The 27,938-nt window shown below is 37.2% G+C and overlaps 2 protein-coding genes across 4 annotated transcripts in view; both read right to left on the reverse strand.

Moving 5' to 3' along the window:
• Positions 1-27,333, reverse strand: part of LOC132298911 (disease resistance protein RUN1-like) — a 38,460-nt gene extending 11,127 nt beyond the window's left edge. The window contains exons 1-7 of one of the 3 annotated variants that reach the window (XM_059795288.1): positions 26,650-27,333; positions 11,517-12,615; positions 11,099-11,365; positions 10,823-10,969; positions 7,971-9,026; positions 7,345-7,888; positions 6,860-6,905 (exon numbers count right to left, since the gene is read on the reverse strand). In XM_059795288.1, the coding sequence (XP_059651271.1) occupies positions 6,901-6,905; positions 7,345-7,888; positions 7,971-9,026; positions 10,823-10,969; positions 11,099-11,365; positions 11,517-12,615; positions 26,650-27,251 (3,720 nt within the window). In that variant the 5' untranslated portion in view covers positions 27,252-27,333 and the 3' untranslated portion in view covers positions 6,860-6,900. The other 2 variants (XM_059795280.1, XM_059795271.1) reach the window with 2 other exon arrangements.
• Positions 3,501-4,511, reverse strand: LOC132273520 (uncharacterized). Its single transcript, XM_059774482.1, has 3 exons — positions 4,158-4,511; positions 3,957-4,016; positions 3,501-3,857 (listed from the first exon to the last, which is right to left on the reverse strand). The coding sequence occupies exons 1-3, from the start codon at positions 4,509-4,511 to the stop codon at positions 3,501-3,503; spliced, it is 771 nt and encodes a 256-aa protein (XP_059630465.1).
• Positions 27,334-27,938: the final 605 nt, after the last annotated feature.

Genomic DNA, 27,938 nt, shown 5'->3' on the forward strand with positions numbered 1-27,938 from the left:
CCCTTCCTACCATAGTTTCCAGGACGTACGCCCCTTCCCTATGACCTCTGCTATTCTGTATGGATCTTCCCATGGGGAGAACATCTTTTAGACTATTCCCACCTTCTTTTTTTAGAACCAGGTCGCCAAGAGCAAAGTCTCTGTGCCTTAGCTTCTTGTTATGGCTATTCACAAGCATTTGTTGATAAGAGGCAAGCCTTACTGCAGCCTCATCCCTTTTTTCCTCCAGCAAATTGAGATTAAACCTTAGCATTCTGTCACTCTGCTCTTGATCCCACGCCAAGCTTCTTATAATTGGAACCAAGTGCTCGACTGGTATCACCGCCTCGGTGCTGTATGCCATAATGAATGGGCTCTCTCCGGTTGGCCGTCTTGGGGTTGTTCGGTAAGCCCACAAGGCGTTCGGAAGCTCATCTAACCATTTTCCTTTTTCATTTTCCAGTTTTTTCTTAATGCAGGCAAATATTGTCCTATTTGTGATTTCAGCTTGACCACTAGCCTGGGGATAACTGACTGCTGCTAACTTCTGGTTGATTCCATATTCTTCCAGCAACTCTTTCACTTGCTTGCTATCGAGGTTGGTCCCATTGTCCATCACGATTGACCTTGGCACGCCAAAACGACAGATAATATTATTCCAGATGAAGCATCTTACTTGAGTTTGGGTGACACTAGGATACGGCTCTGCTTCTACCCATTTGGTGAAGTAATCAGTTGCTAGCAGAACGTACTTATTCTGCGAGCTTGCGGTCGGTAAAGGGCCAACCACATCCATCCCCCACTGCGCGAAAGGCCATAGGGTGGCCATTACGTGCAGGTCTTCAGGTGGTTGGTGTATCAATGGCCCGAACCTCTGGCATTTATCACATCTTCTAGAGAATTCTTCTGCATCTCGTGCCATGTTTGGCCAAAAGTACCCTTGTGTCATTGCTTTGTGTGCTAAAGATCTTCCTCCTGAATAATTTCCGCATACTCCGTCATGAATGGTTCGCATAATCTGTCTTGCCTCTGTTGGGGTAGCACACTTCAAATATGGACCCAAGAAGGAGCGTCTATACAACTGATCATGCACAATGGCATACTTTGCAGCGTTGGACCTGATTTTTCTTGCCTCATCCTTCTGCTTGGGGAGTACACCATTACATATAAAAGCCATGATCTGATCAATCCAGCTCGGCTCATATGGTATAACATTAACATGCTGAGCGCTCGGATTAGGCAACTCATCAAAAATGGAAGGTTAGACCAGCACGTCCACTGGGATAACCCTAGCCAAAGTCTCTCTAGAACTGGACGCACTACAAGCCAAGCGGTTGGCATCTTCGTTATACTCCCTCGGCAATTGGATAAACCTGATCTGATCAAAGCCTTTCGCCTCACGCAGAACCGCAGCTCGGTATGCTTCCATGGTCTTATCCTTGGTCCCATATTCCCCAGTGACTTGCCAAATGATTAGTTGTGAATCACTATATCTTCAGCTCTTTAGCCAACTTCAGCCCAGCTATCAATACCTCGTATTCTGCCTCGTTGTTGGTTGCGTTGAACTCAAGTCTTATTACTTGGCTTAGCGTGGTGCCTTTTGGTGTTCGCAATTAGATTCCAATCTCTGCCCCCATTTGATTAGAAGAGCCATCCACAAAGAGCTTCCACAAGGAACAATTATAATCCTCCACCAAATCTTCAACATCATATTCAAGTAGGAAATCCGCCACCGCTTGACCTTTAATTGCCGTCCTGGGCTCGTACGCAATATCAAATGAACTCAATTCAATTGCCCACTTGGTCATTCTCCCCGATAGGTTCGGTTTGTGCAAGATCATCCTTAAAGGTAAAGTTGTTAAGATGACGATTGGATGAGATTCGAAATAATGTCTAAGCTTCCTTTTTCCGTTGACCAGCGACAAGATCATCCGTTCGGCCCTTGAGTACCTTCTTTCCGGCTCAGACATTGTTTTGCTAACATAAAACACCGGGAATTGCTTTCCGTCTTTGCAACGAATCAGAACAGCACTAGTCGCTATGCTAGATACCCCAAGATACAGAAAGAGCTTCTCATTCGGCTCGGGAGTAGATAGAACCGGAGGGTTGCGCATGTATTCTTTCAGGCTGGTTAGTGCCTGTCGTTGTTCATCCCCCCAGGTTTGCCTTCCATGCCCTCGAATTGTATCAAAGAAAGGTTTATAACGGTCCGAAAGCTTGGAAATAAATCGGCTCAGCGCAGCTATTCGACCTGTGAGTGCTTGCACCTCCTTAACTGTCTTTGGCTCTGCATTTCTGATCAGGGCTTCTGCCTGCGCTGGGCTGGCCTCAATTCCTCTATGATTAACCACATGTCCCAGAAATTGACCAGAGCTTATGCCGAATGAACATTTGGCCGGATTAAGCTTCATCCCATATTGGTGCAACACATCGAACACATCCTGCAGGTGCGCTAAGTGATCGTTCTTCTTCTTACTCTTGACCACCATATCATCAATATAAGCCTCGACAGCTCTTCCCATTTAGCCTTTAAAAATCTTGCTGATCAGCCTCTGATAAGTAGCTCCAGCGTTTTTTAATCCAAACGGCATGACTTTGTAGTAATAAGTCCCTCGTTCAGTAACAAAAGAAGTTTTCTCTTCGTCAACTGGATCCATGGGGATTTGATTATAACCGGAATAAGCATCCAGGAAGGTTAATCGCTTGTATCCTGTGGTGGCATCTACCATTTGATCAATCTTTGGTAATGGGAAACTATCCTTTGGGCAAGCTTTGTTCAGATTAGTGAAGTCAATACACACTCTCCAATTCCCATTCTTTTTCTGCACTACAACAACATTAGAGAGCCAGGCCGGGTACTGAACCTCTCTGATGAATCCTGCTTCAAGCAACCGATCAACCTCCTCAGCTATAATCTGATTTCGTTCTGGAGCAAATCTTCTCTTCTTCTGCTTCACTGGCTTTGCATTTGGGTCTACATTGAGGGAATGGCAGGATACAAAAAGATTTATCCCTGGCATATCTGAATGGCTTCATGCGAATACATTTGCATTCCGAGTCAAGAAATTAGTCACCTCTAGTTTTTCCTCTTCAGTAAGTCTGGATCCCACCCTTGTTGTTCGGTCCGGCTTCTTATGGTCAATCTTCACTTCATGAAGAGGTTCGGTGGTCAGAACTGGTGGTTCCTCCTCCCCATTTCTGGTGGGAGGAGGTTCCTGTAATTGCTATTTTGGACTGGCAGAACGGATGGGATTTTTCCCTTTTCCAGTAGATTTCAAAGTCACTGAATAACATTCTTTAGCTGCAACCTGGTCCCCATGTATGTTAATCACCTTGGTCCTATCTGGACCCAAGCATCGCATCACTTGATGCTAGGTTGATGGGATGCCCTAAACTCTGTGAATCCACCCTCTGCCCATCAAGAGATTGTAAGATGGATAAATTTCCACGGCCACAAAACTCTCAGTCAAAACTCGCTCAGCAGCTTGTACTGTCAATTCCACCATTCCAATGGGTTCCACTCACTTCCCATCAAATCCAAGCAACGGATTTCCTGTGGGTTTGAGTTTTTCGGGTTCGATCTCAAGTCGGTCGAACGTCACCCTAGGCATGACATTCGCACTACTTCCTAGATCAATCAAAACTCTTCGAACTAGGCATTCTGCAACTGTCAGATTGACAACTAATAGATCTTCATGAGGCATCTGAACGCGTAGCAGGTCTGTTCTGTCAAACTTTATCGGTGTGGATGCGTTCTGCTGGTGCAAAGCATGGACACTGCTAATCCTTCTTTTCAACTGGGCTTGGCGTAACCGCGTTCTGAGCAACTCTTCTGACTCCGTCGTTTGTTCTGGTCGACCATGAATTGCATTTATAATCTGGATAGGCTGAGAGTTGTGTTAGTTCAGCCTCTGGTTCCGCTTGATCTACTCAGCCGGGAGGTTCTGCTTTTATGCCGGACCTTGAGCATAGCTTACAAATTCCCCCTTTGCGATTAGCATCTCTACCTGCCTCCTTAGGTTCCTGCATTCATTAGTCTGATGTCCAAAAGAACTATGGAAAGCACAATGTTTAGTTTGATCCCTCTATTCAAGAGGTTGACTGATTGGTAAAGGAGGACGAAACTTATCTTTGTTCTCTTGGTATAGCCTTGCTAAGGTGACTCTGAGTGGAGTTACTGATTCCTCCTCCCTGGGCCTTTTCTCTGCCTTCAATGAGGTATGACGTTGTGGCTGAGCTTGTTTTTGCCGGATCTTGACTTTGGACTTCTCTTCCGTCGAAATAATTGACGTCTTCCTCGAATTAGCTACCTCTTCCTCCTCAAGACGAACAAAACCGTCAGCTCTCTCGTTCAGCTCGTCCATGGTCTTCGGCGTAGTAACCACCAAGCTAGTGTGGAACGGCATCCCCCGGTTCATTGCGAGTTTAAATGCTTGGACCGCTGTGGACGGATGACACTCCATTACCATGCTTTTAACGAGGTTGAACCGGGTGAGAAAAGTTTGGAGCCGTTCATCCTCGTGCTGCTTCATTGTGAAAAGGCTTGATACATCCTTAGCCAGACGTTTATTCCCGTAGTACTGGCTTATGAACTTATCGCATAAGTCCTAGAAACTAGCGATTGAGCCCTGAGCCAGATTCTTGAACCAATTGAGAGCTGGTCCAGCCAAGCTCGTAGGGAAGCATATGCACATCAAAGGATCATTGTTAGTATTCAGAGCCATTTTCAACTGAATGTGGTAGATGTGATCGACCGGATCGGTTGTTCCGTCAAACAGAATGAAAACCGGCAAGGAGAACTTCTTCGGATTCGGTGTGTTCAGAATTTCATCAGTGAACGGAGATGCAACCGTCCTTGCTGATGAGTGCAATGCTTCGTTTTCCCTTGAAAATCGTGACGAAAGCCCCCGATCGGCAGATCTCCTTTCTGAACTGGTAATCAAATGTTGCTAATGAAGGTCGGTAAGGTGGATCGAATGACCTGTCCTCTACAAACTCACTTTGCCACGGTGACGCACCACTATGTTCATACGTCGGTGCTTCCTCCCTCATGATCCGTTCATGATGTGGTTCCAGATGAATAGATCCTTCTCGACCCTCTACTCGACGGACATTCGGAGGCAGATCGCCGATTATAACCTCATCACGACGTGGATCAACACGATTGACACCTTCTGGATCACCTTGACGATTAGTTTGGGATGGTAAGGCTCCCTCTCCTTCAGGAGGTGGCCTCGGAATGGCAAGAGCCTCACGACGCTCCATTCCAGCTCGTAGCTCTGCATTTTCTTTCCTCAAAGCGTCGATCATGTTCATCAGCTCATTGAGCTTCGTCTGCTGGCCGTTTTCCAAAGTATTTGAGTTCACCTCTCCGATCATCATTCTAGATCGGAGCAAAGTCATCAACTATAGATTTCTTGACCAAATCGGAGTTCTGCTAACGTGCACACACTAGATCTGAACTCACACTTGCTGAATTCAGTCCACTACTGGCCGGATTCAGTAATCACAACAGATCGCAATTGTGCAGCTCGCCGGATTAAGCACAGATCTGATCTGCGTGGATCGGATGCCAACTTGTCGAAATCAACCAGAGCCTGGACTCATCAAGACAAATCTTATTATCGCCAATGTTGATTCAGCTTTCGCAGATTAGTTGTCTTCCTCGCAGAGTGATTTGAGTAGAATCGATCTGGAACAACATCAATCAATCCTTCCTATTCTTCCCACAAACGGCGCCAATTAAAAGTACAAAGAATTTCCCCCAATCGCAGAGAGAGAAATTTTACACTCCCAATGATTTCTAACCCCTTTTCCCTCCCAATTTCCCTTATTTATAGACGGTTACAACCTCCTCTGGCCTGGGCCTTATTTATTCTCTTTTGCGTGGACTTAACTTCTCTTATTTTAATATGGGTTTCTGCAATGACTTCATGGATCTGGGCCCATCTATCGTGAACTTGCTCCATCCTGGCTATCCATACCCGACCCGTCTTTGCAATACGGATCATACCAAGTCCGGGTCATTTTGGTGTCCTCAGCCATAATGCAACAATAAAAAAATGATTTTTTATATATAAAAATAATTAATTTTTAAAAATATTATGAATCTAAATGCAATCATTATAACATAGGAGTTCATTTCCTAACACGTAAAACAAGCATCCATGGTCATCACTTAATAAATATTAAACTTTTCTTAACAACCATACTATGTCATTATTGTTGGAAAAGTTGTATTTTAATGTTCAAATTTTTCTTTCTAGTTGGTACTCACACACACGGCCTCCATTGAGGTTCGAACCCCTAACTTTCCCTGGGGAAGTAGGGGCCTTGTACTGCTAGGCCACATGCCTGTTGGTACGCATTAGAAATTAAACTACATATTTTAAAATTATAAATAAGTTTAAGAAGTATTAGATAGACATATGCAAGTATCTGATGAGTATTGATATCTAACACGTATCCAATTTGAGTAGGTCGCTCTTGTAAAAGTATCCGTTCTTCCTAGTTACCACCAAGTAGTTGTCAATTAACGAATATCTGCAATGGTTGTGTTCATATTAAAGAACCATTTATTGGAACACACTACACTTATCAAGGTGAATCCAAGGAGAAAATCAATACCCAAGAACCCAATTTCTACCCTAACCAGCAATAGGTGCTATTAGCCAGAGTTTCTAAATTATGATTCCCACTGCAAGTGATACTGGGAGGCACTACCTTATAACCTTTCCAAAATTTCACCAGCTTAGAGTAACCATAGCATAATAAAACAAGATTATATGAAAGATGCATTAGCAAAACCACCTCTAGAATTTTAGTGAATTTATCAGCCAATTTAAGATTAGTAAGAGAAAAATAAGATGATAAAAAATACCATTTGGAAGCAAAATTGACGACAGGTCCACCTTCCCAGTGCTATCCTGGACGCACCACATAAATCCCATATATTTAGCAAGAAAACTATATATATATATGTAAGACTGGTTTTAAAATTGGTGGCTGATTTGAATGTCCAAATGGCTAATAATATAATACTAGATGTAAATTGTTTTTAAAATTGATGATAGGAGATTCAATTTTGTTTTATATAAATGATGGGAACATTTTATAAATTAACAACTAAGGAATCAGACCAAATCGCAAATATCAGTTTGAAATAGATAATAACTTTCGAAATTTTAATAAAGAACTAATCCTTTTTAAATTAAGTGATTAGGAAAAATATACAGTATATTTTAAAAATCTCCAACAAGATACCAAATCATAATGGTATATTTGTAAAGTTAGAGAAAAATAACCTGAGCAATACTTTTTTTTATATTATTTTCGTTTATTTTTCTTGTCTGACCACTGCTTTACCTATATACCCTTTCTCTCCCTGTTGTGCGCGTGTGGGGGAGAGACATTGGCGTGTCCCTTCTTCTTCGTTTTCATCAATTCCATCTTCATCATCTTCATATTGCACGTCCATTACTGGATGAACACCCCACTTTTTCACCTTCAATGGTCGTCCATTGGAATAGGATCCACTAATTGAAGCCTCAATGTAACAATACCCATCAGAATTGCACTTCCATCCTATATTGGGTTCATGAAACAACATGATCATATCTGACCTGATTCTGTTGATCCAATCCCCTATATCATAACGATTTCTAGAATCACCATTGATAGAGAGAGTAACCGCCCTCTTCTTCTCTTCATCTTCATTGAATGGTTCTGGTTTGTGATCTTGATTAATTTCGATAACGGCGCAAACAGAAACTCCTTTGAGATAGCGAAAAGAATTTGGATCTATATTCAACCGCACATTAGTGAACTCCGCACCACTCTGACTCTCATAAATATGGGAGAACCAACTTGGAATCTCACTTCCAGAGAAAACAATTTCATGGACATTTTGCTGCACCAAAAAGCATAACAATGTTAATTTTGAAAAAGTGGGGTATGAACATTGAAAGAGAGAGAGAGAGAGAGACGCCTACCTTAAAAGTTTCAATTTCTGAATTGTCGTATATATTTGGCTTCTTGTTCTTGTGATTCTCAACTAATTTATGGCTCTCTGTGAAAATACATCCATCACTTGTTTGAATGGAATAGCGTTCTAGTGATACGCAACCTTGTGCCAAAACTTCTGATGTAAATGATGGAAGTGACAATGTTTGGAGGCTTGAGCAACCACGCAAAGAAAGACACCGTATAGATGCTGGAAGTGACTCCAGTGCTTGGAGCCTCAAGCAATTGTTCAAACCAAGTTGATAAAGGCTTGTGAGTTGAGAGAAGCTTGCGGGTAAGCTAACAAAGTCATTCCCGTTTAGATTTAATTTCCACAACGAGTGAGGAAGATTGAGAATGGATTCTTCATCTAAATTGCAGTAACTCCATTCTAATTGGAGAATAGTCGACTGTTGAATGGATGGTGGTAACTTTTTTACACCACTAAAGCTCAGCCAAAGTATCCTTAAACTCTTCATTTCACCAATATTGCTTGGCAAACTTCCAAGCATTTTGCAGTTATACAGATCTAACTTCATAAGGCTTTCAAGTTGTTCGATTGATGGAGGTAAATCTTTTATAGCACTTCCCTTCAGTTGAAGTATCTTCAAACTCTTCATTTTGTCAATAATGTTCGGTAAACTTTCAATCATTCTGCAGCATCTCAGAGTTAAACATTTAAGCCTTTTGAGATCTCCAATGCTTGGAGGTAATTCTTTTAATGCAGTCCCATCCAACATAAGTGTCTCTAAACATTCCATATCTCCTTGGATCTCTGGAAACTTCTCAAGTTTTGAACATCCATCGATATTAAGCGATTGAAGAGATTTCAAATTAATTCTTGTTGCAAGAATCTTCAAATTTTTACAATTGTCGAATCTCAACCGATGAAGCCTCTCATGAAATTCAATGGACGGATGAACCTCAACCAGACTTCTACAACCATGAAGATACAATTTCTCTAGACATGGCAACTGGGACAAATTAGGACTTCTCTTCAAATTTTTACAGTAGCTGAGATCGACGATTTTTAACTTATCTTGAAACTGCTAAATCAAACACCAAAAATAATTATTCAACGGGAGGGGGAAATGTAAGTAAAGTAACACTCTCACCATTAACTTCTAATCTCATTAGAAAACAGAGATAAAACACAAGACAACTAGATATAGTTTCAAGCCAAAGAGAGAGTTGCTGAAACTATCCATTACCAGATCAATACCATTTGTTCAATTAGTTTATTTGAATTTGCATTCATTCCGGTTTGATTAAATGAAAACTATGAGGGGAAAGTGAAATTAAAAGAAAAGTTTAGAATACATGAAACTACAAGAAAATAAAAGACAATATTGTAACATCATAAAATTTTCTCAAGAAATGAAATTATTTCCATTTTTTTGTATGAAAAAATTATGGAAAGTCGGGTGAATATGAAAACAAAAAATCAAAAATTACTTTCCCTCAAAATTTCCTTTTCTTGCTATCCAAATTCCAAACTGTTTATAAATTTTTCATTTCCTTCTAATCAAATGGAGTCCTGACCAACAAATTTCACCTCTTTGAATATTTACCATTTGACCCCAAACATAGGTCGTCGGTAAGAAATTCATTTTTGTTTTTTACATGCTAAATTATAGGGATGTACAGTTCAGTTTGATTTGGTATAGAAGATAAAATTAAAGAAGAAACTGAAACCGACCCTGAAACTACCTAAACTGAACCAATCTGGATTGTACAAAAACTATTTGCATTGGCAAGTTTTACGAATTGAGCTTACCCTAAAATAAAATCCAAAAACAATAGGTTAACTTAAATCAAGCCTTATATAAACATAATTTCTATGATATAAGTAAAATATTTCTCTATTTTCCATTTGATATTGCGTTCCTAGTTTCTAATCTAACAGGTAATATGAAGAAGAACATAAATAATTCAATGTAATGTAAGCATACGATAACAAAAGTTATCAAATTAAAATAAATATACACATGTATATGTATAAATATATATAAGTATTAAGGTTCAATAGAATTGGTTCATTTTTTTTATTATTTTTTTTGACATCTAAATGATGACTAGTTTTGGAACTAGGAGTAAATTGTTGATTAATGAAACTGAACCAAACTCATACAAAGAACAGTCTTAATGAATTGATATAGTATCTGATCTATAGGTTTCTAATCTAAATCTATCGTGCCATTTTAATTTGTCATCTAATTTGGTGTTTATTTTTTATTCTAAAAGATGGTGTTTAAAAAATGTTACTCTGATGAACCTAAAGCTCATGTATTTAATAATAATATTAATGATAACTATTATCATTTTTTTTATTTGCATGGATATTCTTTCAAATGTGCCCATTAATCTGGAGATGCTCTTGACAATTTTTTCATGGTGACCATGGTGACACTGCTTTGGCATGTTACCGAATTGTTGACAAGTAAAAACCACCTAACAAAATTTTTATATTCGATGTGTTGTTTACTACTTTGTCATGGATAAAGTATAATCTAATCTCAACTACCCATGAGTTCCCCTTTTCTGGATTGATGGTTCAAATCATCAACAAAGGTTAAGGGACATGGGTTTGGTTCACGGGCCTGCCGACATGAGAACTCAAACAAATTTGGGATTTTAATTTCAAAATTTTGTAATTTATATATCCTTCCAAAAATTTGTAATATATATATATATGACTTTTAACTAATCTGGAAGCTTTTGGACCAAATAACTTATAATATAGACTGTCTTCAATCCACTTGACAAAATAATCTTTGTAAAAAAAAAATTGATAAAATAATTCACGAAGAGAAGCATATTGCACTTAAAGTAATAACATTACCTTCATGTCATCAAATTCAACCTCAACCAAACTTGCACATCCAATAAGATTCAATTTCTCTAGAAATGGGAACCCTGAAAAATTAGGATTTTTTACTGCCAGATTTTTGCAGAAACTGAGATCAATGACTTTTAAAATCTTTAGGATCTGTAAATAAAATAAAATATAATAAAATAAGTTAGCTTCAATTGACTAGATAAAATTATTATTTTTTAGAAATACTAGAGAAAAATTTTAATAGAAAGGAAAACAGCATGTGTAAAATAATAATCTTACTTTTCTGTCCGTCCAAATCCCTTTGATCAAGCTATTACGTAAATGGAGTTGAACAAGTTTTTTTGCATGAAAATTGTACGGCAAATATTCTTCGGGATAGCCATTCCAATCAAGATACCTTAACTCATTTGAAAGATTTGTGAGGGATCCGTGAAGCTGCACATCACTGATTTTGAGTATTCTTAACTTTTTCATCTTTGTGAAGGCGTCACCACTTACATCCAACCCACCCTTGGTTACCATAATGGCTTCGATATTTTCTGTTACCTATCAACCAATAACATGGAGTAAGTGCCTCAATAAAATAAAAACTTAACTAAAATTATACAACTTCGAAGCAGCTTATATGTACAAGGCGTACAAGTGCATAGCTTGCACATGGAAAGAAACTAATATGTGACAATGCATACCATCATACCATATTTTTAGTAAATACTTCATCGATGTCTTCATGAGACCACAATCTGCTGCGCTTTCCAGGATCTTCAGATTCTTGGCGAACAATTTCTCGACCCATTTCTTGTATCAAATCATGCATCTGGAGCTCGTTATTTTTTGATATAGTGATGAGGGACCTCTCAATGAGAACTTTTATTCCAATGATGGGGTGAAATCCACAACTCTCAAAAAACTCCATTGCGAATTTTTCTTTATATCCTTTGAAGTAACAGGCAATGTCGAGGAATATAGCCTTCTCTTTTTTATCAAGGCTATCATAACTTATCTTGAGAACATCTTGAATTTCTTTGGGAGGGTTTCTCTTCAATTTATTCAGTTCACTTACCCACTCAGAAATGCTTATTTCATGTAAAAAAGATCCCAAAACTTGAAGAGCTAATGGAAGACCTTTGGCGTAATCTTTTACAGTGTGAGAGAGTTTGCGATACTTTTTTACAGGATCATTTTGCTTGAATGCATGCCAACTGAAAAGTTCAAGTGCTTCTTCGTCATCTAATAGCTCAGCCTTATATGTTTTAACAATATTGTACTTCATTAACAACCTTTCATCCCTAGTTGTTATGATGATCCTACTTCCCGAACCAAACCAATTATGTCCTATTCCAGCTAAACTCGTTAATTGTATCTCATCATCTACATCATCAAGAACTAGAAGAATCTTTTTGTGCCCAAGTCTATCCTTTATTTCATTGATTCCCCTGTCAGAGTTCGATATCTTTAAATAATTATCCATTAGGGTCTCTCTAAGAAGTTTTTGTTGTAGTTTAGTTAGACCATCTTGCTTTTTTGACTCTTCCCTCACATTTTTAAGAAAACAACTTCTTTCAAATTCATTTGATATTTGGTTGAAAACTGCTTTGGCAACAGTTGTTTTACCTATTCCTCCAATTCCACAAATCCCGACAAAGAGTTTATCCTTTGACCTATCATTCAGCAACATGATTACTTTGTTTGCTCGAGAATCAATACCCACTTCATACTCAGCAACTTTGAATGGTATAGGTTGCAATTTTGTAAAAATTACTTGAACAATTTGTTGGATAAACTTTTCCTCATACCTATCAAGTATTAAATTAAGCATATTAAAATCTTAATTCAGTAAGAGTGCAAGACAAAAATTAATAAATAAATAAACAAACAAACAAACAGAGAAATATAGAGCAATATATAAAGGTTGAAATAAGTATTTATTCATATAACTAATATATAGGTATATAATATATATACAGTTGAAAAAAATACTTTCTAACAACCTATTTGCCACATGTAGAATGGCAATTTATAAATTTAAATAGGGTGAATTACCTAACCTCCCCTTAGGTTTGTGTCACACCCAGAATCCTAGTGACCCGGTGCATGAATGGAGAACCAGAAACCCAACCTGAAATCCCAGTCCGAATGCAGAAGTAAAGACCCACATTAGAAAAAAAAATACATTTCTTACTTGAAGAAAATCATGACCTATCCTCACTAAAATGGGCATAACTCTCTCCACAAATGGAATCTATGAGTGAGGCTGGTACCACTAGAAAGCTTACTTAGAGCTGGTCAATTTGAGCATAAGAATAACCTAATTTGGATTAAAGACGAGGAAGTTATGGCCGATTGAAGTTAGCACTGCAGTGACGAGTGGTCCAGAACAAGTGCGATCGATCTCATGAATAGTGCAATCGATCGCATGAAACACAAATTTTTGTTTCATGGTTCTAAAAAGGCTCAATCGATTGCAAAAAGGGCTGCGATCAATCACAGGGTGTCCAGATGCACCAAAAAGTCCTAATTTGAGTGCTTAAGGCCTTGGGCACCTCGTTAGTACCAAATATGATTATGAACTAAGCCTAAGAGTGCAATAAATGATGGAAAACATACAGTGACATTAAAATGGCCTTATGGCCTCATTACATCACTTATCACATGAATAATCAAGTTTACATCAAATTGCCTTACAAACCTTGAATAGATTACACATGAGTCATATTAAATCATACGTCCACAATTATCATGACATTTACATTATCCAAACTCGTGCAATAAATGATACAAGTCCAAAAACAAAAATAACTCAAATGCTAACATAATTTACTAAAATATGTCCACAAGCACCTAATGCCTCCTCAAAAGCAAACAAGCGAAGAAAACCTCAAAGGTAATGTCTTTATCCTTAAATGGGGGAACAACGTGGGGTGAGCTACATTGCTCAATAGGAAACACGCTAGGTACATACATAAACTACATTCATCTGGTGTTATAAGAGTATCCCATGTCATACGAAGCGAAGGGACATGCTCCCTAACGTCTAGTTCAGGGGTAGTCCTAACGGCATCATCCAAAACCAACAATTAACATAGATGATCCCATTTCATCTCAAGTAAACATGTAAATTGAAAATGAAATATAAACCACCTGATAAGTGCCGAAAGATGCACATTTCGGCCTTTATTCTTATATATGTTAGCACCTTATTTCTATCTTTATTCATCTTTGTAGTTTTAATTCGCTTTATTGTCGATTTCAGGTTCTTATGGCTTAAATGGGCTGAATCCAATACCTTAAAGCTCTTGGGAAGCTTCAATGGAGTCTTGGCAAAGAAAGGCTGCAAAAAAGTGCTAAAGTGCGGAAATCTGAGGCACGCGATTGATCGCGAGTAGAGTGTGGTCGATCACGTCTTAAACGCGATCGGTCGCATTTGCGGGACATGACTCTCAAATTCAGATCTAACGTTTTCCTTAAACCAAGTTCATGGAGTACCCATTTGACGAGCCTTGTGTACGATTTCTGATTATTTGGCAAACCATGAGTCACGTATAAATAGAAGAATCAAGCCATTTTGAAAGGGATTTGGATTTTGGATCAAGGCTTGAGTTATGTACACTTTCTCTCTCTAGATTTGCTATTGAAGATTGGAGAAGAAGCTTTTGGCTGGGAGATGAAGATTAAAGCTGTAAATATGATCCTTAACATCTCCATGGCTAACTAGTTTCCTTCTTAGTGCTTAGATGAAGCCCTAAGCCATGTAATTGTATCATTGTCTTTCATTTTGGAGATTTTTATATTTGTGTATAAATTGTGTAACCTAAAGGACTAAACATGATTATACCAAGCTTGATTGTGTTTAAATGCTTGAATTGATCTTCTTCTAATCTCTATCTTGTCTTATGTATTGATTGTTGAAGGTTAATCTTTACATCTCCACTTCTTGTAGTTGTGTAGATGATGGTTACACAATGGTGCTAATTGGATATAATTGCATTCAACTTGATGATTTATGCTTAGTTTTGATGAATTATACTATGAATGTTAGACTAGATGTAGGTAAGTAGACAATTCATACTTAGCTTTAATAATTCATGATTGTTGATGTTAATTGTAGCATTCTTTTGATCTCAATTGTGTGCTCTTATCCACAATCTTTGTATGCACAATTTATCTCCCAAATTTGATTGCATTGATATAATTGCAAGGCTTAAAGGTGGATTCTATGCCCTAAGTCTCTCTCTCTTATCTTATCTTGTTCATTATAAGTCCACTTATTTGCATTTTAGTTAGATTTATTTCTAGTTGTCAATTAGGAACAATCCAAACATGCTTTTTTGTCATTTGATCATTAATGTTGAAATTGGATCAAGCATATAGTCCTTGTGTTCAACCCCTTACTTCGCTATCCTACGTAGTAGTGGTTACCTAAATTTAAAATTGAAGTTTCGATCATAAACCATCATTTTCTGCACCGTTGCCGGGGACTACGGTTCAATTATTCAATTTAAAATTAGTGATCATTTGATTGTTAGTTTAAGACTTTATGTATATCATTTACTGATTGCTTATTTTTTTGCAATTGTAGGTACTTGATAAAGGGAGGAAGAAGCTTGGGGATCATTGTTTTGTTTTGGACCTTTGTGAGCGTATCTTAAAATCTTGAACTTCTAATTGTGCACTTTATAGTTTAGTTTTATTTATATTTTGGATAATCATTGTCGAGGCTATCATTGCTTGTATTTTACTTTGTTCAAGCATAGGCCCTTGTCAAGGCCATTTCTTTTATCTTTTGTCTTTATTGATTCGAGGAGAATGGGGACATATGTGGATGAATATTGGTTGTTATGATGTTGATGATGTTGTTTCTTTGATGTGCTTTGTGGTGTATGTTTGGTAGGTGATCCTTACATAATCATCTTGTCCCTCTTGACCTTGAAATTGAATCTACTCTTAGGGAAGTTAGAAGAAGTTTTAGGAAACCTCCTCTCAAGCAATCACTCTATTATTCTAATAGCGGATAACAATATTCCATAACCTCATCACCAACCTCAAATTCAACCATATCCCTTGCCTAATCCTCCACCTAGGGCTCTTAAAGATCACTACACTTCAAATGCATATAATGCTCCCACATTCTACCTAATGCCTAATGTTCAAGCCAATCATTATGAGATTAAGCCCGAAATCATCCAAATATCGCCATCTTTTTTTTGGAACCCAAATGAAGACCCTTATGGACATCTGGATGAATTCTTGGAAGTGTGCTCAACCGTTAAAATCACCGGTTTCCCTAATGAAGCTTTAGAAATGAAACTCTTACCTTTCTCGCTAAAAGATAAAGCCAAGCATTGGTTCAATACCTTAGGGGCAAATACCATCACTTCTTGGGCTCACATGCAACAAGATTTCTACAAAAAGTACTTCCCCGTAGGTAAAACCAACCATATTCAGCGAGCCATAATGAGTTTCTCTCAAAATGAAGGTGAACAATTATATGAGGTGCAGGAGACACTCAATGATCTACTTAGGAAATGCCCTCACCATGAAGCTCCAAAATGGCAACTTGTCCAATGGTTTTATGAAAGTCTATCCAATTCTCACCAACAAATGGTGGATGCCTCATGTGGATGTACCTTCCTGCACAAAATGAGGATGAAGCATGGACTTTATTTGAAAACTTAGAGTGAAAATTCTATGCATCGTGCTTTATATAGTCGGTCAGGTAGGGTTCCAATGGTAGGTGGAAAAAAGTTGAAAATCTCTTTGAAATTGACAATTCTTCGGAGGTAACCGCTAGGGTTGAAACCTAAACTAAACAATTTGATTAATTTTTGCTAGGAAACCCTCCGGCATCTTAAATGTTTTCTACCCCTCCCATTTGCATGATTTGTTCTAATCCTTATCATAGTACTCGAGATGTCCTATTGGAGGACAAATCTCGAATGATTCTCAAGAGTAAGTCAATGTCGCCGTCTCTCGCCCGGAAACAATCCTTTCTCCAACACTTGTAATCCCAGGTGGAGAAACCATCCAAACTTCTCGTGATGAAATCAAGGCCAGAGCAATCCTTCTTCCACTCAAGGGCAACATATCCCCACTCATCAAGCATTCAATCAAAACCCTTATTCCTCACCAACCCTATATCATCAATCTTCTTATTCTCATCAAAATGTTGGTTATTCTTCTAGTTCATATCATCAACCATTTCAAGCTTTCAATCTCATTTTCATTCTTCTTAAGCTCCTCCAAAGAATTCCGCTTTGAGGACAAGGTGTTGGCCGCTTTGGGCAATCTCAAGGAAATCACATAATTGCTTCATTCCCATTCCCAATCCATTTCCAAGCTCGAATCCCAAATCGGGCAACTTGCTAATGCACTTAGTTCAAGGGAAAAAGGGAAACTTCTAAGTCAACCCGAGATAAACCTAAAGGCTCATTACGTGGTTGAGACAAATTCCTCATCGAGACCTTCTTACCATGAATAAGTCCAAGCCATCACAACCTTGAGGACTATGAGAGTTTTTGACAATAAGGTTTGTGAGATGCCAAGTGAGAAGAGTGACCCGGGGATAGGGATGGCATTTTCCCCGTGGGGACGGGGTCCCATCCTGCCTCGCCTCGTTTAAACCTGTTTTGGGGAACTGTTTAAGGGATTTGGGTGGGGACGGATTTTATGAGAATAAACCCACACGGATTCGGTGTGGAACCGGGGGAGGGTCACCCCAACCTACCTTGCCCCGCCCCGTTAAGGTTACTAATTAAGTAATTATATTAATTATATATATACACACACTTCTTATAATAATGGAACCCTATATTTTTAATTTTTCACTCTAGCCGTTTCTCCATCCTTTCTAGAGAAACCCGATAGTCTAAGACCCTTCAGTCCATCACGGCCGAACACCAGTCACCTACCTTCGTCGCTGGCTTCTTCCTTCTCTTTATCTCAGTGAATCTCTTTACAAAAAAACTGGAGGCTTATCGTCGTGCCCTCGCGCCTCCGTCTGAGTTTCTGCACATCATACCTTTATCTTTCTTTTCTCTCTTGGTTTTGTTCAGTGATCTTCGTCTCCTTTCGAATTAGGGTTCTTGGTTGTTAAGATTTTATGTATGTATGTACGAGTGAATATATGGAAGCAATTAGGGTTCTTGGTTGTTAACATGTATTATTGCATCTATAATCAAGATATGTTGGTATCTTTATATATATATATATACACACACATAGAATGTTTTAATCCTTTGCCTGGTTCCATTATATGATCTTTTTCCTGTTTGATTTGTATTTGATTATGGTTAAGGGTTCCATTATGTACTATTTATGTTTGATTATGATTAAATCTGCAAATGCATTGCTATCTGATATATATATATACACATAGAATGTTTTAATCCTTTGTCTGGTTCCATTATATGATCTTTTTCCTGTTTGATTTGTATTTGATTATGGTTAAGGGTTCCATCATGTACTATTTATGTTTGATTATGATTAAATCTGCAAATGCATTGCTATCTGATTTTGTGGATTAGTATCTGCTATGCATCAATTTGGGGTTAAAAAAAAAAAAAAAAAAACGGGGGAAAATATCAAAAGTATTAAAATAGGGCAAGGCGGGTACCCGCGGGGGTAAGAAAACTTAAACAGTTGCCGGGGCGGGTTAGGAAGTGTAATACCCCTAATTTCTGGAGTTTTAATTAAGTATTTAATTGCATTTTTATTTAATTATGTGGCTATTTGATTATTTGATTTTATATTTAATTAGGTGTTAATTTGATTATTTGTTCTATTTAATTGGTTTAATTGAATTAATTATATTATTTAGTTTGGCTATTTGTGTATGTGTATTTTGTTTGATTTCATGTGATATATTTATGTAATTTAATGGTTTTTATTTTGATTAATTGTATTAGTTAAATGATTTGTTGATTTTAGTTTTATTTTATTTTAAAAGTTTATGGATTTGGGTTATAGCCCATGGACTATTTAAGTGGGATTCTAAATGGGTTAGATAGTGACCCACGTGAATTAGTATTTATGTATATATTGTGGTGTATATATATATATTATGTTTCATTAAAAATAATTATTTATTATATTATTTAGTTAGTTTGAGATTGTCAGACGTATGTTAGGTCTAGGATATATGTTATATCTATATATATATATACACACACACATATAGAGTAGATCTAAAAAGAGAAAAGAAAAGAGAGAGGGGCATAAGAAAGAGAGAGAAGGAAGAAGAAGAAGAAGGATCATCGGAGTGGACGACGATAACCCAAAGGCTGCCGGCTTTAGAAAAGAAGAACAAGAAAGAAGGAGTTTAGCTTTCGATCCGAAAGTTTAAAGCAAGTCCTTTGTTTTACACTTCTCCCTTAGATTTGTAATCTATATGTCTCTAGTATAACTTTAGGGATGATTAAAGGGTTAATAAAATATGAATCCATGTTTAAATTGATCTAGAGCATTTCTGGGTTTATGTTCATATTTGTTCTTGATGTATAATTTGGTAAATTCATGTCTTAGATCTGATTTAAATGGATTTTTACATGTTATAACGATGTAAATTGGTGCTTGGGTATTTATGGGACTTAGTAACATGCTTTAGGACTCTTAACAATGGAGAATAAGGCTTAAAATTGGAGTTCACGAGCTGTTTCCCAAAACAATGCTCAAGCACTGTCTTCTGCGAAATAATGCTCCAACACTATGTGGTCGAGCACACTAAGGAGGGTACTCGAGCATTATATCAGATTTTTGGGCAAACGTGTTCCGTTTGGTCCCGAATTGATTATTTAAGGTCCCGAACACTAATTAGGGATTTAGAGAAGGTGATATTTGAATTTAAACGTGCATGATAATAAAGATGCAAGAAATTGAAATTTATTTAATTATGAATTGGTGAATTTAATCTTTTAAATTGTTTTAACAATTGAGATTAAATGTTTAGCATGGGATATGTTTGTGAAACTCTTAATTGGCTATAAATATAAAATATCAACATGTTTAGGGTTCAAATTATGTTGAGATAATTGTTGTAAGAAACTTTAAATGAATTATAAGTTATTCATGTGATTTTATAACATGAAACTATATGTTATTTACTCTTATGATATGATTCTAATCAATTGCATATCTGTACTTTATGATCTTGAACATGATATATATATATATTTGATTATTTGAGAACCATTATCAAGATGTGATTCAATGTCATGCCATTGTCAGGATATGGATGACATGCCATTGTTAGGATATGGCTATTATATGTTTTTATATATTTTTCAGCCCATTGTTAGGATATGGGTATCGTGGTTGTTTGAATACCATAGTCAGGATATGGTTAGTTATATCTATAGTGATATTATATGTACCATGATGCGAGCTTGAGGTTTTATGATCAGTGGTTAGGATGGAGGCATATTTTGCCAGTTAAGATGGGTAACTGAATTTAGGGATATGTGGCCTGGTAGAAGGAGGACTCGTGATCACCTTTGTGTGCGATTTGTATGAGATACTCACTACACGGTTGAGTCTGCCTTAGTCTAGTGAGAGTCTTTAGTATGTATATTTATATTGACTATGTAGCTATTGCATGAGTTAGCTATAGATATGTAATTTCTTCAGGTCTCTGTTTGGGTTGTCGTAGAAAGGACTTGTTGTGGGTTTTGACCCACCATTGTTATATTTTTCAGGTCCTCGTCAGTAGCAGGATTAGCAATTGTTCATGTAGATCAGAGACTTAACATCTTCACTCTTCTGGTCTCATAGGACTCTATTTTCTGAGTAGTTATTTCAGTTCTTAGACGTTTATTTATTTTCAGTTATGGAATTTTATTAGAGGTCCATGTTTGAGGATTCTCGAGTTGTATTCTTTTGGAAAATTGATTCTATTGGGATTATATTATCTATCATTGAGGATTAATGGATTTTAAATTGGAGGAGATTTATTTATTAGTTTCCCTTTTAGCGAGATTATTTCTTTATTTATTTATCGTTTTGTGTTTTGTGTTCGATTTAAAATATTAATTGCTTGATATTTCCCTCGGTCTCGTGCGTGGACATGATCAACCCGTGTTCCGAAATCGAGGGGTATCATAGGAGGGTACCCTATTTAATCGGTTTAGGTCGGGGACGGGGCAGGGAAATATAATGTAATTGTATCATTATCTTTCAATTTGGAGATTTTTATATTTGTGTATAGATTGTGTAATATAGAGGATTAAACTTGGTTGTACCAAGCTTGATTACGTTTAAATGCTTGAATTGATCTTCTTCTAATCTCTATGTTGTCTTATGTATTGATTGTTGAAGGTTAATCTCTACATTTCCACTTCTTATAGTTGTATAAATGATGGTTACATAATGGTGCTAATTGGATATAATTGCATATAACTTGATGATTTATGTTTAGTTTTGATGAATTGTACTACAAATGTTAGATTAGATGTGGGTAACTAGACAATTCATTCTTAGCTTTGATAATTCATGCTTGTTTATGTTAATTGTAGCATTCTCTTGATCTTAATTGTGTTTGTAGCCACAATCTTTGTATGCACAATTTATCGCCCTAATTTGATTGCATTAACATAATTGCAAGGCTTAGAGGTGGATTCCATGCCCTAAGTCTCTCTCTTATCATGTCTTTTTCATTATCAGTCCAGTTATTTACATTTTAGATAGATTTAATTCTAGTTGTTAATTAAGAACCTTCCAAACTATATTTCTTGTCATTTGATCATTAATATTGAATTTGGATTAAGCCTACAGTTCTTATGTTCGACCACATGCTTTGCTATCCTATGTAGTAGTGGTTATATAAATTTAAAATTGAAGATTCGACCACAAACCATCAATTTTTGGCGCAGTTGCCGAGGACTACGGTTCAATTGATTCAATTTAAAATTAGTGCTCATTTGATTGTTAGTTTAGGACTTTATATCATTTGCCTATTGTTTATTTTTGTGCAATTGTAGGTACTTAATTGAGGGAGGAGCAAGCTTGGGGATCATTGTTTTGCTTTGACCCTTTGTGAGCGTATCTTAAAATCTTGAACTTCAAATACTTATCAAAAAAAAAAAAAAAAAATCTTGAACTTCTAATTGTGCACTTTATAGTTTAGTTTTATTTCTATTTTGGATAATCCTTGTCGAGGTTATCATTGCTTTTATTTTACTTTGTTCAAGCATAGGCCATTGTCGAAACAATAACCACACCCTCATATATATAGATGTGTGTGTGTGTGTGAGAGAGAGAGAGAGAGAGAGAAATAGAGCACAAATAACTATAAATAAGCACATTTCAAATAAAACCACATTGGATACCACCTATGATTGCAATTACCACTCTGTTAAACATACTATACATGAGAATGCAACATTTAAATCATGAAATCATCATTCTTATACATTTTTGTCCCAATATAAGTTATCTAATCCAACACACAAACATATGTGCATGCGCAACACCCCCCTGCCTCTCTTTGAGGTGAAAATGCCAAAATGAAAGTGCTCCGAATGTGACACAACTTCGGGGGGTTGAAGAGGAAAGCATGGAGAGCGGAAATCCTTCTATGACCGCCTCCAAATTTGAGCTCTAGTCTCCACCCAAAATCCCAAAGTGCCCAAAAGTCAAAATAAAATAGATGGGTACGTAGCTCTCGTTGTCCCCGCCGCTTCTCCTTTCTACGGCGTTGGCAAAATCTGACCAGAAGGGGATCCAATAGAACTATTAAGCCTAAGATCAAAAGAAAAGAAAAGAAAAGGAGAGGGGGGGAGGGGGGAGGGGAAGTGGAATAGCCGGCCCTTTGGATCCCTTCTCTCTCTCAAAACATATATATATACACTAAAACACAAAAGTGTCACGTGAGCCCCGTCGAAAACCAAAAATCGCATAAATGCCTAAAAATGAAAATATTTTGAAAATAATAATGTCAGTACCCCAAATTAAAATATAAATGTCGAATACGCCCCAACAAAATAAATAAAAAGTGTCGGGAACAATTCCCGAATACATGAACCTGCCCGGGCCCACATGACCCAAACCCTGAAAATGATAAAAAAAAAAAAAAAAATTGGAAAAAGGACATAGGTCCTCATAGTTTGTCCAAATATCCAATGGTTGAAATTATTGGAAAATAGCCCGAGACCCCACCTGTTAGAGTTAACTCTACTTTACTTTACGATGGCCATAAAAGTACACTATTTTTCCCTCACTAAAAATCTCCTTGCTGACATTTTGGATGATGTCATCAACTAAATGCTAAATTACACAACTACCCTTCTAACCCTAAAGACAAGTCTCTCTGGTGTCAAAATTGTCAAGGGCTTTTGCGCGCCATGGATGGCTATTCTACTCCGTCGATTTCAAACCCACCAGAAAACAGCTAACAAAAATAAGTTCCACTCAAACAACCCTCCCTATGCTTCACCTGAAAGCAGCTAATAGAAACTATCCAAGTGGAAAAATAGTTTAACACAATTAGCACATCATCTGTTGGGTTGGCTTGCAATTTGCTATATAGAGCGAGTTTGATTAAAAATAAAAAATAAAAAATAAAAAAAAATTTGGAGAGAGGGAGGGAGAAAATGAGAGAAGGGATAGTGGGGTAAGTTACATAGATACAAAGATAATCTTAAATTTAGTTGAAATAGGCATTTGGTATATTAGTAAGGTTATTTGAGTCATTTTACCTTGCTTAAGGAAAGTTCCGACATTTAACAAATATTTTACTATGAATTTGAATTCTAGGGCTCTGTTTGGTTGGCTAGGTAGAATCAACCAGAAAAGAAAGAAAGTGAAAATTTTATAACTTTTTTAGAGTTTGGATAGAATGAAAATGAAACATTTTTTAATTCTCGCAACCCGTTATTTTCCCCAAAACGTTTCCTGCCCAAAACACGCGAAAATAAAATTTTCTCCTGAAAGTAATGTCTTTCTATTTTGCATTCCTATTTTATCCACCAACTATATCGAGAATTGTAAACCGCACCAATAATTATTTTATATTATTTTTTACTGGATTTCAAAGAATTACAAACCAATAATAACTTTATTGGTGGTAGAGTTTGAATTAACTTAGGCTTCTATAAATAGTAACTTGTAAGTGTCAATTAATTGAAAACTATATCACTTTTTTTTAGATATATATTACTACTAATTAATTCTTTATTATTCTACTATTTATTTTATTATTTTACTATTTTTATAAAATAAGAAAAATATAACATAAGGACAATTTAGGTAAGTACAAATATTTTAGTAACTTTTATGCTTTTCAATACAATTTTTTTCAATAATTTATGAATGCTAGAAAATAAATTTTCTTTAAAGAAATTTTTTTTTTTTTTTTTTTTTTTTTTTTTTTTTTTTCTACAGGATTTTACTCACCTACTTAATATAAGTTTGCCACCATAAAATGAGAAGCATCAAGAGCAATTAGATAATCTGTGAGGAAGGGGTTTAGTGTGCACCCTCCACACTTGTGGTCTCCCCCTGAAACTCTACACTGGATTCTATGTGTATAATCAAGTAGTCATGCTACACTTAGAATGGTGAGCCTTGTGTGTATTTTTAATATTGCAGTATAAAATAAATTGATGGTGTATACGTAGTAGGGTAAAGTGCAAAAAAGTCCCTAAACTATGGAAAAACTTATAACTAACCCCCTGAACAACAAAAAATGCAAAAAAAAACCCGAACTGTACAAAAAAAAAAAGTTACAGATCACCCATCCGGCCAATGTCCCATGAGAATTAGTTGTTAAATTTGGTTGAATTTTTTAAAAAGCCATGCCCTTAGAAGCATGAAAGGACAAGATTGCCCTTAATTTCCAACCTTTGACTCCAATATCCAAATATAGCTTTAACCTCGTGAATTGGTCAAAACAATATCCCAGTCCCGTTTTGTTACCGACGAACCCAGAAATGGCGCCGATGAGGTATCCGGTGAGGACAAAGGACGATGGCACAAGGATGAACTCGGCATTGCGGTCGGTTACCACACGGCGACTGGATTTGGCCATGCTATTACCCTTTAGATTCGCGTCATCAATAGGGTATTCATCATTTGATTGAAGATTAGTATATGGCAGGAAGTACTCCATTGATTGAAGACTAGAACATGGCCGAAACTCCATTGTTGAAGACTTTGCACATGGCGAGAACTCAAACCGAAGGTTTCATCTGATCTTTCTCAATTGAACTATACAAACCCAAGCCACCACCCACCACGCCACCACTGCCTCCTCACCAACCACGATCTTCTCTCTAGAAATTCAAATAATTCATACTAAACCTTCAGAGAATCAGAACACCACAAACCCACCTCATCACCCAATTTCTGCCACTACCATCACCGTCACCTCACACATATATACACACAAACACGCATACATATTTTGTTGTTAAACCCCATCCATCCTAATGTCTGTCCTTCTACATTGTCGCTGCTGGTATATACAATGATTCAATTTTGGGATTTTGTAAAAAATGGGTTAGGGTTTTGCAGACAATTATGCAACTGGGTGACGAGTTGACCAAGTCGGCTCAGATGAGTCTCCACCAATTCGAGTGATTCGCGCAATGCTTTGATTTCTTGAATTTCAAAACACAGAGAAGGAGATGATGAAGATGTACAGTGCACATATATATATATATATGTATGTGTGTACACAGATTTGTTTGGGTTTGGTGGTTATTGTGTTTGCCACGTCAATAAGTGAAATTGGAGTTTAAAGGGAACTTTTATAGGAAGGGCAGTATCGTCTTTTTATTTATTTATTTATTTTTTTCCCGATGGCCTAAGTAGGCAAATTGCAACAAATTAAGTGTAGGGTATAGAAGAAGTGTGCACAACAAGAGAAATAATCTTTCGAAAAAAGGAGTGCTAGCAGCAGAGTCCGACTACCCGGGAATGCGACTAGTGCTCCACACACTCACATACCCATTTTTGGGGTACCATGGTGTTTGTTGGCTGAGACAAAAGCCGACGATGGTGACGAAGAGGCGAGCAAGGAAGACGTTTCCTTTTCTCTCTCCGCTCTCTTTCTCTCTCACTCTCCGGCCGGTCTGTTTCCATGCCACTTATGCAAAATGATTTCCCCCTTTTTTTTTGCCCCCTTTTCTCCTCTGTTTCCACTCTGTCTCTCTCCCAAATCAGTATTTTTTTTTTTTTTTGGCCTTTCTCTCTCTCTATGAACAACCACCACCGGCCACTAACCACCACCATTCTTTTTTTTTTTTTTCCCTCCCTTTTCTCCTCTGTTTCCTCTCCGTCTCTCTCCCAAATCAGTCTTTATATATATATATATTTCGCATTTTTGGCCTTTCTCTCTCCTCTCTATGAAAATCCAACACCGGCTCCCAAACACCACCACAATCTCCACCCCGACACGACCCATTATCCACAAACTCCACTCAGACCTCAAGAGGGTTTAAGGTTTAATTTTTCGGCGAATTGGTGAGGTGATGAATATGGGTACGGGAGACATTCGGTTTTCTGGGTTTGCGTCGATCTGGGTTTTGAAAAGGTGAAGGTGATTTCTGGTAGGTGTGGCGGCTGTGGTTTCTCTTTTTTGTGTGGTTGCCCCCAAAAATTGGGTCTGTTGAGGGGTGGGAGGGGGAGATGATCCGGTGGGACCACCCGCCCGCGACTGCGGCTAGTACTCTCAAAAAAATTTGTCGTGACATTACACTTTGTGAAATTGTAGAATGGGAGCGAAGATATTGCATTGGGATGCTCTAAGGATGTTACTAATAGAGTGCAATATAATAGTATATATATATATATTGAACTAAACTAATAGCAACTAATAGAAGCAAGACACATGTACGTACCCATTTGCTACATCTTCTAAATCGAACCCGCTTACATTTGCTGCTTCCTTCAAAGCATCCCTCCATCTCTGCACCCTTTCCATCTCCTCCTCACGAATTTCTTCGTGCTGTCTAAATGCTTCTGCGAAACTCTTTCTCTGTTTTCGAACATTCGATGCTTTCACATCGTAGAAAATGGGCAAAACTGTCAGTCCCTTGGTCCTCCTACACTCGAGAATTTCCACCAATTCTTCCAAACACCATGATGAATTAGCGTAGTTCTTGGAGAAAACAATGACAGCAATGCTGGATTCATTAATATTTTTCACAAGATCAGAAGAAATAGATTTTCCTCTCTCAAGCCTTTCATCATCTTTGAAGGTCCTGATTCCTCTCTGATTCAGGGCCGTGTAGAGACAGCCCACAAAGGTTTTACTAGTGTCTTCCCCTCTGAAACTTAGGAATACGTCATATTCTGATCGAGACAGTAAAGAATAAGATGAAGAAGCCATAGGAACCTTGCTTAATTGTGTGCCAGATCTCTTGAAGCTTGAGATCTTGAGAGCAATAAGTGTATAAATATATATATATATATATAGACACGAAATGAAATAGCTAAGCATATATTATACGGAGTATATTATAGTAGCAATAATACAGCTAGATGCCTAGTCAAATCTTAGCAATGTGGTATCCATAAAGATGAGCAATTGCTGGTGACTTTTCATGAACCTTCCTTTGTTTTTTAGGATGACATTGACTACAGGCTGGGAAGCAACGACACGGCACATAGGATTGCCACACGCTGTCTTAATGAAATTCTGCCAACTACAGGCGCCTTTATTTTCAATCTTATCTCTTTCTTTTGGGATGTTCGGTTACAGAAATAATTCTACCATTGAATACCATCGTATCTATAATTTTACAATTCTACCATTGAATATAGACATATCTACAATTATACCATTGAATATAATCATATATTAAATTAAAGCAATTCTACCATTGCATATCAAGGTATATAATTTTTGTTTCTATTTTAACAAAATTTGGTCGCATTTTTGCTAGACCTAATTTAGATACTCTCTCCGTCCCTCAATACATGTCCTCTATTGGGAATCCAACTTTTTATGGTAATGGGATTTTATTAATTTTTTGTTGTATTGATAAGAGTGAAATTTCAAATATGTCCTTGCTAAAAGACAAAATAGTGCTCCGTAATTAGTGTAGTTGTTTAGTTAAAAGGATAATTTAAAAATGTTATAAAAAATAGTACATTCCATTTTGGGATAGGACATGTTTTTTGGGAC

The sequence above is a fragment of the Cornus florida genome, unplaced genomic scaffold, assembly GCF_030987335.1.
Source record: "Cornus florida cultivar Cherokee Brave unplaced genomic scaffold, ASM3098733v1 CherokeeBrave_3.0.0_Hap2_Chr01, whole genome shotgun sequence".
NCBI classification, from domain to species: domain Eukaryota; kingdom Viridiplantae; phylum Streptophyta; class Magnoliopsida; order Cornales; family Cornaceae; genus Cornus; species Cornus florida.

Excerpts from the sequence above, each read along its gene's own strand:
- LOC132273520 (XM_059774482.1), bottom strand. The coding sequence starts at position 4,511 with ATGAAGCAGCACGAGGATGAACGGCTCCAAACTTTTCTCACCCGGTTC. Across the intron at positions 4,017-4,157 it reads GGCCCAGGGAGGAGGAATCA|ACTAATGAATGCAGGAACCT; the intron begins GTAACTCCACTC and ends TTTGGACATCAG. Across the intron at positions 3,858-3,956 it reads TAATCGCAAAGGGGGAATTT|ATTATAAATGCAATTCATGG; the intron begins GTAAGCTATGCT and ends CAGCCTATCCAG.